This window comes from Procambarus clarkii, chromosome 82 (genome assembly GCF_040958095.1).
Source record: "Procambarus clarkii isolate CNS0578487 chromosome 82, FALCON_Pclarkii_2.0, whole genome shotgun sequence".
In the NCBI taxonomy this organism is placed as follows: domain Eukaryota; kingdom Metazoa; phylum Arthropoda; class Malacostraca; order Decapoda; family Cambaridae; genus Procambarus; species Procambarus clarkii.
Window position 1 is genome coordinate 7,317,927 of NC_091231.1, and position 12,709 is coordinate 7,330,635.

Genomic DNA, 12,709 nt, shown 5'->3' on the forward strand with positions numbered 1-12,709 from the left:
CATCAAGGCTCTTATGGATTTGTTCATTTGATATATCATGTTATTGTGATTTCTGTGTGTATGTTTACAACGATTTGACTTTGACCTTATGATACATAAAAAATCAAGAGTATTCAAAGAGAAATAACTTGCTCAAGTCCAGAAATTTTTAATACATTATGATTTATTTTTACAGAATTAAGAATTAAGTTTCGTTGTTTTCAGGTGCGTGTTCTGAAGCAGAAGTTATCCACACTGGAGGATGACACAGGCTCCAGGCAAACACAAATGATCTCAACTGCTAGTGAGACATCACTCTGAGGATATATATGTTGGTTATATACTTTTGTATTTCATAGTATATTTGTTATTTATCTGTACTGTTAAAGTGTGAAAGAGTTTGTCTATGCAATAACTTTCCACTCAAGAGTCGCAAGTGTGTCTTACGACATAAACAGCTGGCAGCTGACCATAATACACTCATTTTCCACCATTCCAAGATTATCATGACTTAGAATGTATGACAGTTGTTCATTGATGTACCATAGATGAGAACCATTTATGCAATGTACAATTTAGATGCACAAGAAAAGTCTTTTGAAGCGGTAGAAAAAAAATATAGAAAATTAGCTATAAGTATGTTAGAACATGAAAAAGGTACCTTAGAGCCTTTTCATGTAGTTCAAATTTAAACCAAATGACTAAGTATCCTCAGAAACTAACAAAATATGGATTATGTTTGATTTTTGACAGTACTGTAGTCATAATTAAAGAAAGAATATATCGTCTAAAACCTGATGAAAATGATAAGATTATCAAAACTAAAATTAAAAAATCAGTAATGACCTTATATATTTTTGTCTATATTTCCATCAAGAATGGTCAACACTGTTTCTGACTTTAGTTTTGGAGAACTTTTCTGCCTTCACTGACTAGTGTATAGGTAAGATCTGTAAGATCTTTGGCATGTTGGCAAGACTCCTCAGGAAACACAATCAGGGATAGAAAAGAAACAAGACTGCAAGGAATAGACAATGCAAAAATTCTTGTGGGGAAAATAACAGTTCCATTGAATGAAAGATGAAAATATGCTGAGAACTGAGAATCACAGAAAATTTGTTGCAGCTGTACTTATGCAAATCATTATTGTTCCTTAATAAACTGATGGCAATCAAAACTATGATATGATAAGTAGTGAGTGAGGCACAACGAGTTTATGTCGCAGTTACAGTACAGTATACAAATTTGACTTTATTGACGTTTGTTCTGTTTCCTCAATATGTACATACAATATATGGCGAAGATTCATAATATGCTTTTCTGTGAAATCAAGATATTATTCCCATATTAATTATAGTTGAATTTTGCTGAGGTATGGATGGCTGTGACACACACTAACAAAGGAACGTTAGTTATTGTTTGTTCCCAATATGAAGATGTGTTCATTACCGCTATGGTTAAAATAGCAGTCTCGCCTATCATTGTTCAGTGGAAAGACAATTTAACAAACATTTTCCCCTAATCATTGACTGGTAATTCCAGAAATTAATATTTAAGCTGATCTTAGAAAATACTACCATATAATTAAAGCTTACAATATGACACTGAAATAGTTTGTAAAAAATTGAAAGTAATGCGTGCATAAATAATGAAGTGAACAAATGAGTGCCAAACTAGTCCAAATGCATTATTAGAGATTATATGTAAAGTACAAAGTTTTTGTGACTCATAATAGAAACCAAGAATTATAGTCAGAAATAAGATAGAAACCCGTGTGTTCATCCAGTGCACACTCCTCATGAATTTATTTCTGAAATTTCCTCAGTAGACAGCCTTAATGGCAAATTATGTTGTGTTTGTTGCTTCTTTAAAACTTCAGATGTGATCTGTGAAATAGATACCTGTACTAAATTGATTTGTTGGAAAGAAAGTCATTGGCCTCCAAATTCAGAGCAATAGTATTGAATTTTGACTCAATGTAGGGAGTCTCAAAGTAAGTTTACAGTAATGGGTAAGGAAATTTAAAACTAAAATGAAGAAAAAATAAATTAATGCTAACATTCTAACCCAATTCAGCCAATGCATGACCCTGCACATCTCTACTATTCAATTTACCATTTGTTTCTAAGCTTTGGGTGCTATTGACACACATTCCAAATGCCTGTGTGCCAAGAAAATATTAAGCTGCTGATCTGAACTAGCCACCTGCAGACTTACCTCCCTGGAAATTTAATCATTAACCTCCTGCATCATATTGTTTCTATTAAGGGTCAAATGTGGATTTGGTAAAAATGAATTTCCTTTTTCCTCAAAAGTATAATACAAGTTTTCTGAATGACGAACTGTAGCTGTATAAGAGGGATGAGTGTCAGAGTTCAGTAGCAAATAAAATAATATTACTGTTTAGATGTCATTCATAAGATGCATACAGAGGAGCCTCGATTAACGAATTTAATCCGTTCCGGCATCGAGCTTGTCATGTGACACGCTCGTCTTTCAAAACGAATTTCCCCATTTAAATTAATGGAAATAAAATTAATCCGTTCCACTACCGAAAAACATCCATATGATATTCGCTTATTTAAATAATGGAGCAGGCTACCTAACATAAACTGAACGAACCTTTATGACATTTTTTCTTTTTTCATTTTTTATTTATTTTTTTATTTTTTTATTTTTTTATAGAAAATGGAGCAGCCTACCTGACATATACTGAATGAATCCTTTTCGACATTTTTATTTTTTCAAATATTTTTAATTTTTTTTTTTAATTTTTTTTTTATAGAAAATGGAGCAGCCTACCTGACATACACTACATGAACCTTTTTGACATTTTTTCTTTCAAATTTTTTTAATTATTTTATTTGTTATTTTTTCATAGAAAATGGAGCAGCCTACCTGACATGCACTGAACAAACCTTTTGATATTTGTTCTTTTTCAAAATGTTTAATTTTTTTATTTCTAACAAAAATGCTATGCAACATTACAGCAGTCACCCCTTTACATCCCAGCATTATTAGCATCTTTAAACAAAAAAAACCCATTGATTTGCATTGTCGGAGGCGTCCGAGAATTTGCGAGAACCAGCCTGAACACTAGGAAGCACCACATGGTTTTCTTGTTAATAATGGAGCGGAAGCTCGTCAGTCGAGACAAAATTTCGGCGAGTGGCTGACTCGTTACTCGAAATGCTCATAGATGGAGCTGCTCGTCACTCGAGGTTCCACTATATGTAGCAAATACAGTAGTTGAACTACAGCTTTGAATAATAGTCCAAATCTATTGTTTATTTTTTTTCTGGCACAGGCATCAAAGGATTTTTCAAAATTTGTCTAGTTATGTATTGACTCATTCTAATAAGATTACTTGCTTCCTAACACATGACTTATTGCTAAGTAGCTAATAAACTGGCATATGGCCCTAAATTATAGTAATCTGAAAGCATTGTGTGTCATCCCTCCTGCATTGATCTTTAGCACATCAGTTCAACAAATGAATGTGTTGATTTTGCAAGAAAAAGTGATACAAGTAATTGTTAATGAGGATATCAGAATTGATGGTTGCTTGTTATTCATTTGCTTTTAGTTGTGATAGTTATCAGCTAGATATGGTAACCATCAGATAATGCTAGCCATATAGCTAGACATGGTATCCATTAGCTAGACATGATTGGCATCAACTCGAAATGGTAGCCATTAGCTGGATATGGTAGCCATCAACTAGATATATGAACCTGTTAAATGTCAAATTCTGATACTCTCTTCGGTATTTCATAGAAAACAGTCAAATTATCAAGTTTGTTTTAGTATTTTATAACAATATGTGATGTTGCTAAATACTGTACTGCCTATTTTGAACTGTGTATCAAAATATTAACTGGGCTTATGTAGAATTACATTCAAATTTCTCATGCAAGGTTGCATGTATTTAGATACATGACCTTCTAAAATTAGAACCAAATTACAGTAAATTTTCTTTTTAGCTGCTCCAAACACTATCTGCAATTACTTGTGCACAGATTGCCATATACATTTATCTCCCATTTGATTTGTTAATTATTTTTTGTCATGTGCACCGTGATTAGTACATTTAGATAGCTGAACAGTCCAAGAGTTACACAACATGTTTTGTGGCATTTTGCAAAATGGTGTCATGTGGTATATTCAGGCTTACACTGTATACTGATACTGCTTATATGGTAATGAAAATTTTAAGGCCGAGTCTGGTTTTAATTTGGATTCCAGTGCCTAGAAATATGCTATTTTCTTTTTAATAGGCTTAATTGCTATTTAAAATATACAGTAATGCTAAATATTTACTGTAATTCAAAATTTTGTGGCCTATGTGATAAAAAAATTCAGTTAAGTAATTATTTATTTATGTGCATATATTTTTGCAGCAATATGAAGAGTTCAAGAATAACAAGTATGACATTTCTTGCATTTTAACTAGGTAGTTAAGCAATTTACATACAATTAAATTTATGTACAAGGATAAAGTGCTAATGTATGCTGCCAAAAATATTTGTCAATGCTGTATATGCATTTAATATTTCTTCCACTATATATAATTTGTGTTCATACCACATAACCTTTGTTTTATACTAAAACAATTAGAGATAGGGTGGTAATACAGTATTGATGATATGAGATGTGTAGAGAGAATAGGAACAAGTGTTGATAGTATATATATATATATACACACTGCATCTGTGATATCACCTGTAGTAAAACACTGAAGACTTAACATTGTAATACTCTATCAAAATCATTTTTTTGATTGAAAAATATTATTGAAGTTTGGCAAGTAAAAAAAGGTAAACACATCTGCATATATTATGCAGTAAAGCTCAGAATATAAAAGCATGTAAAGAAATCAAACCTGTATGGTTTCTTCTCTTTTTAGGGATGGATGTCACTACTCACCATAGATACATTTTGAATAAAATATTAACTTAATAATGCTTATATACATCTTTGTGTTTATGATTTTCCTTTTTATTCCTTCTTATCATCTATTGGGTATTCCACAGTATATTTTACTTCATTATTTTCAATTATTAATTTTTTATTTATACTTTAGATCATCGTTTTAGTTTTTAAAGTACTGTATTGTACTGTAAACACATTGACTTTTTGTTAATTTTACATTTTATGTTATATAATTTAACTAATAATTGTACTGTACTGTATATAATTAGCGAGGTTCCCCAATACACAATTACGAATCGGCATCGTATCATCCTGCATCTATCGAGACGGCTCTAATACTGTACAATAGTATTTACATTGATACTTAACACTTTTTTTTTTTGAGATATATACAAGAGTTGTTATATTCTTTTACAGTCACTAGTACGCATAGCGTTTCGGGCAAGTTCCTGGAATACGATCCCCGCCGTGAAGAATCGTTGTTACAACCAAGTACACATTTTACTGTTGCGTTAAACAGAGGCTACAGTTAAGGATTTGCGCCCAGTAAATCCTCCCAAAACACTCTGAGTACTGCTGACTCACATCTCTGATTCTGGCTTCAGTTCCAGAGTTCTGTTATTTAATGATGGTAGACAGAAGCTATAATACAGTATATAGCATTAGTAAATGCTGTACAGTATTTAAAAGAACAGTTCAGGTATGTCAAAATCACCATAGAAAATTCTGCAATGTAGGCCATAAGTATATTTACATTTTCCATTATTTGCTTGGAACTAAGTCTTTGAACAGAATTCAAAACTCAAAAAACCATGGCATCAGGGGGAAAAGCTTTGTTTAGTGCATGTGACAAAATTCTACAATGTCACCAAAATCAGATGGGAAAATGATGGTTGTGGACTGCATATTCCTAGATTGCCACAGACATTGGATACAGTTCCTCACAGAATGTCAATAAATAAATCAAACACGAAAACAAGCTGTTATGACAAACAAGGCACTTAACTGAGAATTTGCTGATGAGTATTAGAGTAGTCATGAGAGATGAAATATCAGAATAGAGACTGGTCATGAGGGTGGTGCTGCAGAAATTAGTTTAGGGACCATTACTTTTCCAGAAATGTGTAAACACTTTACCTGAGAAAATGTACTTCATGTAAATGTATGTAATTGATTCAAAACTAGTTAAGGATAAGAACAAAGGAGATCTGCAAGATGATATACCCATAGCTGAACTGCAAAAATTATTATTTGAATGGTTACTGCACAAGCTGAGAAGTGAGACAAGTAATACATGTACTCTTTAGTAAATTAGAAATATCAAGGAGTGGTAAACACAAGTCTTACGTAAGAACACTATGTAGCATTATTTGAAGCCAGTCCTACTGTATGCTGTGCTTGCATGGCACTCATACCCTGTAAATAACAAAAGTGAAAACCAGAAATGTACCACAAGACTGCTACCTGAAATAAGATATTTCAGCTATGAAGATAAACTAAAGGAGCTAAATCTTCAATCATTCAAGGTAAAAAATCAGAGGAGACCATCACATAGTAAGGTAATCATTAGGGAGCATTAAGGCAGTGAAGCTATGAATGACATGATCACAATATCCAAGATTTTAAGGGGCACAGTGGACAGGAATAGTCTTTTCTGATATGACTGGAAACCCAAATGAGTACAAGGCATACAATAACGACAGTATTGTACCCATTGTACAAGATGTGAACAGATTTATTTATTATTTATTTATATATATATATACAAAAAGGTACATTGGGTTTATGAAAGTACATAGCACTGATGTTTTTACATTCTTGTAAAGCCACTAACACACATAGCGTTTTGGGCAGGTCCTTAATCTAACAGATAATTCTATGTAGGTAATTTCTAACAAAATTGAGAAATGTTAACAGGTTGTAAGAAAATTTACAACCTTTTAAGAAAATTTGAAAAAGATTAATTAGTAGGTACATTTTTATTTTATTTTTTAATTTTTTTTTCTAAAGTTTATTTTCTAAAGAAACATGAGGTGTAGAGACAAGAAACTGCATCAGTGTGCTGTGAATGTCTGCTTTCGCCGTGAACATCATAACCAACATTGTGTTCACTTAAACTGTACATGTATTTATATTTTCAAATCTTGCACAACGCATTACATCCTTTTAAGAGGTTTCTAGTGAAAATTGATTTTATGATTTTAATTTGTACAGAATATATTCCATTAGTACTGCTTTACTCCTGGAATATATTTTGATGATTAATTAATGATGATGAACCTTCCACTAAGAAATAGAGAGAAAACGGTCAACTTCTGTGTTAAACAGAGTTTCAGTGTTAAGCTTTCAGTGTTGACTCTTTATTGCTCATGAAGCAAATCAGGTGATACAGAAGGCATCTTTCTGTATGCATTATAAAATTAGTTTATATGTAAATTATCTATGAAATTATTGTATTATAAAAATAGACTAAATTTGTATTGAAATACAATATAATAAAATTAATCAAAAGATAATGTGGCATTTCACAGTGTATTTTATTTTATCATAATGTGTTTATTATGCTAAGATTTGTATACAGTACTTTAGTACAGAATGCTTTGCTAAGTGCTGCCATGATCGTTGTCCACTGAGAGGAGGGCATTGCCCGGGGATCCCCTCAGTGCTATCTTGAGGTTATCTTGAGATCATTTCGGGGCTTAGCGTCCCTGAGGCCCGATCCTCGATCAGGCCTCCTTTTTGTTACACACACCCCACCCAAGAAGTAGCCCGTAGCAGCTGTCTAACTCACAAGAACCTATTTATTGTTAGGTGAACAGGAGCATCAGGGTGAAAGAAGCTGCCCATTTGTTTTCGCCTTCGCCGGAGATCGAACCTGGAACCTTAGGACTACAAACCCCGAGCACTGTCCACTCAGCCATCAGGCCCCTTGCTAGGGCCTCCTGGTGTTGGTGGGGCTATGCCTGACTCCATACACCTACAGCATTCAGTTTTTATCAGTCATTACATTAATTAGGCTTGTTCCCAGCAGTCACCAATTACTGTTATTTATTTATTTATTTATATATATACAAAAAGGTACATTGGGATTGTGAGGATACATAGCATAGTAATTACATTCTTGTAAAGCCACTAGTACGCGCAGCGTTTCGGGCAGGTCCTTAATCTAAGAAACTTATAAGTAGGTAAATAATTGCAAAATTTATAAAAATGATAACAGTTACATAGCATGAAAAAAATAAAAGATGAGAGAAAAACTGTAGGTATATTAAAGCACATAGGTAGCTCAGAATGATTGCAATGACAGGTTGAATGGTAGTTTAACAAAACTTAGCAGGCACAAAACGCATATGGCTAGCACATAAAAGAAGACAGCAATGAACACAATGATAAAGTTGTTTGGATTAAGTACATAAAGATTGGGAGATTGGATAACACTAGATACAGAGCAAATTTAAAGCTCAGTGTAGGAAACTAAATTAGGTACTTTTTGTTTTTAAATGAGGCAAAAGTTTGACAGCTTTTCAATTCACTAGGGAGTGAGTTCCATAGAATAGGTCCCTTAATTTGCAGAGTGTTTACACAGATTAAGTTTGACCCTGGGGATATCAAAGAGATATTTATTTCTGGTGTGGTGATAATGGGTCCTATTACATCTGTCCAGGGAGAGTTTATGAGCATGGTTTGCATTTAAGAACAGGGTTTTGTAAATGTAGTTGACACCAGAGAATGTCCTCTTAAACGTGTCCTCAACCTGTCCTCTTAAAAATGTCAACTTCAACCTGTCCTCTTAAAAAGAACGTTGCTTTTGGCCGTTTGCCTGTATGGCCGAATATGGACGTAATTTGAAAATGAAAAAAAAAAAAAATGAAAATAAATTTGGGATTTCTTTTTTCAACGACAGTAAGTTAAGGGTCCTCTGATAGGTTAGGTGGGCAGGAAATTCTCATAAAGTTTCAAAACGGTATGAAAAACGTGGGTCCGTCTAATTACCGCAAGCTACCACAAGCTTTACAAATCTTCCTGGCAATACGTTAGTAATGAATAAATATGATATGTTAGGTTAGGCTGACCTGACCTGACCTGACCTAGCCTAACCGACGCTTGGATCGTCGACTTGATTTGGCTTAGGTTAGGTTAGGTCAGCCTAACTTAACATATCATATTTATTCATTACTAACGTATTGCCAAGAAGCTTTCTGAAGCTTGTGTAGCTTGTGGTAATTAGACGGACCCATTTTTAAGAGGACGGGTTGCTCCATCACACAGTGACGGAGGTTGCTGACTTGTCCATGTCATCATGCTGGACAGAACATATGTGAGATGGTATCCATACAAATGAGACTGAAACTCTTGCTCAGGTGCATTCATAAAGTTGTTTATAATAAATGTTACAACATTTCTAGTGTCTATTTTGCATGTTCGATTTCTAAGGGGCTGAAGAGCTGATTTTGAATCACAGAAAATTACTCCTCCACCATTCTTCAGTGTCCATAGAATTACCCAAATCAGCCCAAATCGGCCCAAAACTACACAAATCGTCCTAGCATTACGTAAGTAATGAAGAAATATGGTATATTTACTTACTATAATGTTGGTGCTACACGTACAACATGATCAAACCTATTTTTACTCTGAAATAATCTAATTTCATAACGAAATGAGACGTAAATATGTGAGAGGTGACGCCATAGGAAGTCGACGGTCCAAGCGACAATTTTGTGGAGCGACTTATCCAAGATATATGGTCGCCTGGAGAGTGTTTGCTGCCATAACAGCCTCCTGGGGTCCGTCTAATTACCACAAGCTACCACAAACTACACAAACTTCAGAAAGCTTCCTGGCAATACGTTAGTAATGAATAAATATGATATATTAAGTTAGGCTGACTTAACCTAACCTAACCTAACCTAACCTATCCTAACCTATCCTAACCTAACCTAACCTAACCTAACCTAACCTAACTTAACCAAACCTAACCTAACCTAACCGAAGCTTGGATCGTCGACTTGATTTGGCGTCACCAGCTTTTTATTTTCGTCTAATTTCTTTATAAAAAGATACTTTTTCAGATTAAAATTATGTTTTTTCGTGTTGTACATTCAGCACCAACATTATAATGAGTAAATATATCATATTTATTCATTACTAACGTATTGCCAGGAAGCTTTCTGAAGTTTGTGTAGTTTGTGGTAGCTTGTGGTAATTAGACGGACCGGCCTCCTGTACACAGTGATCCAGTCCTTTTCGTTCATTGAACACCGAACCCTACACGCCCTCTGATATATTGCTTAATTAACAAATATTCACAAATAAAGATTATATTTGTATATGTTATCAGAAAGGCAGATATAAAATAGTTTTTGTGAATCCATCACAGAGATTATACCTTATTAGAGAGGAAAAATATGTCATAGGTTCGTATCCTGGCCGGGGAGGATTTACTGGGCGCAATTCCTTAACTGTAGCCTCTGTTTAACGCAACAGTAAAATGTGTACTTGGATGTAAAAACTATTCTTTGTGGGGATCGTATTCCAGGGACCATAGGATTAAGGACGTGCCCGAAACACTACGCGTACTAGTGACTGTACAAGAATGTAACAACTCTTGTATATTTCTCAAAAAAAAAAAAAAATATGGAAAAGCTGATGGAGCAAAGGATCCCAGAGTATGTACCGAGGTGGGTTTGGGCGTGTTGAATGAATGGATAATAGTAGCAAGTAAAAAAATAAATACAGTAGTAGATAATAGATAAGCAAGTGTGTGTTGGTGTGAATTTGAGGTCTTGAGATGTTGGGATATCTTGAGGTCATCTTGAGATGATTTCGGGGCTTATCATCCCCGCGGCCTGGTCCTCGACCAGGCCTCCTTTTTGTTACACACCCCCAGGAAGCAGCCCGTAGCAGCTGTCTAACTCCCAGGTACCTATTTACTGCTAGGTAACAGGGGCATCAGGGTGAAAGAAACATTTTTCCCATTTGTGTCCATCTCCACCGGGGATTGAACCCGGAGCCTGAGGACTACGAATCGGAAGCGCTGTCCACCCAGCTGTCAGGCGCCCTGACAGGATAGGAGAATAGGACCAAGATGATAGTGGGGCAAACTTAGTGAGGAAGCAGGAAATGAGTGTGAACAGCAAATGGGTTATGGAAATAGTGGCTGGGTGGAAGCAGTTTGTAAGGATGGAGTGCATGTACAGTATTTGATTATGGTGGACAATTCATGAGATAGCACTGTATACAGGTCTTAAAAAGCAGTTGGATACTGCTTAGAGTGAGAGATGAGTGCATGTCTTTTTTTATATTTACATTGTTTGAATGATGCAATGAATGGAATATTGTAGTGGTTTTATTTTTTTTATACCTATAACCTGCTAGAACAATACAATAGTTTTGCATTTTTTCTTCTGGGCTAATGCTGCCCCCTCCTCATAAGTCTAAAACAAGATAATTAAAAGTTTTGTTACTAACCAATTACTTTGGCTTATGAAATTTATATAATATTCATTTTTCAGAACTGGGTGTACTCCCAGAAATAGCTAAGGCTGTAGAAGAGATGGATTGGACGTAAGTTTGCTGATTCTCTTGTACATTATGTAACGCTGTACTCAATAAAGTGTTTCAAATACTGTACTGGAGTAAATATAGTTGGTAAATAATAATTGAAATGGACTAGTAGTTTTATTTGCTCTTCATTGGGTATGGTATGATATGATTATGCACTGTGTATTCCCTGTAAATACTATAGAGAGATTTAAAGTAAATTGTATTGCATGGAAAACTAGTATGGTTGCAATATTAACTTTTTTTTAATGTTTTCATTTGTGAATACTTGCCCTAAACATACTTGTATTATACATACTTGTCTAAGAAATGAGCCCATGTACTGTGCAGCTGTTTAATATGATAACTTCATGGTGCACAACAAAAATTATACCCAATTTTTTTTTTAATGTTGTTAAAATTGCCTCCCTGATCATGTAAATGGAAAAACAATTACAAAATCTAATTTGTCACAATGTCATCACAAGATGTTGAGCACATGTGCAGGAGTGACTCGAAGCTGATCTCGGGTGATTCAAGACCCGCGAGTTGCCACAGATACTTTTCTTGTGATTTTTATCGAATAATACTATTATTTATGTTTTCGTGTACACAGTAGAACATGTGTAATGTTTTAATAATGATAATAAGTGTCACTAATGTGTCCACAAAAAAGTGGTCAATATTACATGTTAAATTTTCACTAATATTTACTGTCTCACATACTCTGAAATAATGTGAGACAATGTACAATGTACTTACACCATAATACTCTCTCAGTACTTCATGAGTAAATTCATTGAAGCACTCAATACAGTAGTACACATGGTAACTTTTGCATTCTGTGCACCAGGTACATGCTGACTTTCACTAATCGTCTTTTTGCATGCTTGTAAACATGGTACTTGGGTATAAATTTTGCAAGTCTTCCTGTACCCGCTATGTAACCAAACTTGTGTAGTGTACAGTAGTCTATGCAGTTCAATCTGTCGGTAGCAATGTGTACATCTTCTGGCACAAAACTTGGAGAAGTTTAATACTGGAGTTCCCACTTGTGCAACTTTCAATGATCAGTGGGCTCTGACTCTGTCATTTTCTTCATCAATCTGCTGCAAAATAATGTTGATTTTGTAGTTGTGATGTGCATTATGCCTCGCATGCAAGTCTTGCATTTTTCAATATTAAAAAGTATTTGACAGTCTTCCAACCACTTTTGGATTTCATTTAATCTTTTTCTTTTCTCCATTTAATTCAA

The 12,709-nt window shown here is 34.4% G+C and overlaps 1 protein-coding gene, 1 long non-coding RNA gene and 1 pseudogene across 3 annotated transcripts in view; 2 read left to right on the forward strand and 1 right to left on the reverse strand.

Moving 5' to 3' along the window:
- The window catches only part of LOC123764349 (colorectal mutant cancer protein), an 85,365-nt gene extending 77,926 nt beyond the window's left edge, over positions 1-7,439 (forward strand). The window contains 1 exon segment of the mRNA XM_069316062.1: positions 205-7,439. Within this exon segment, the coding sequence (XP_069172163.1) occupies positions 205-300 (96 nt within the window). The 3' untranslated portion in view covers positions 301-7,439.
- Positions 1-10,431, reverse strand: part of LOC138358263 (uncharacterized) — a 23,321-nt gene extending 12,890 nt beyond the window's left edge. For both annotated transcript variants that reach the window (XR_011225298.1, XR_011225299.1), the window contains exon 1: positions 10,301-10,431. This is a non-coding gene — a long non-coding RNA (uncharacterized lncRNA). The remainder of the gene's footprint in view (positions 1-10,300) is intronic.
- Positions 10,172-12,709, forward strand: part of LOC123764350 (ATP-dependent RNA helicase Ddx1-like) — a 16,151-nt pseudogene continuing 13,613 nt past the window's right edge.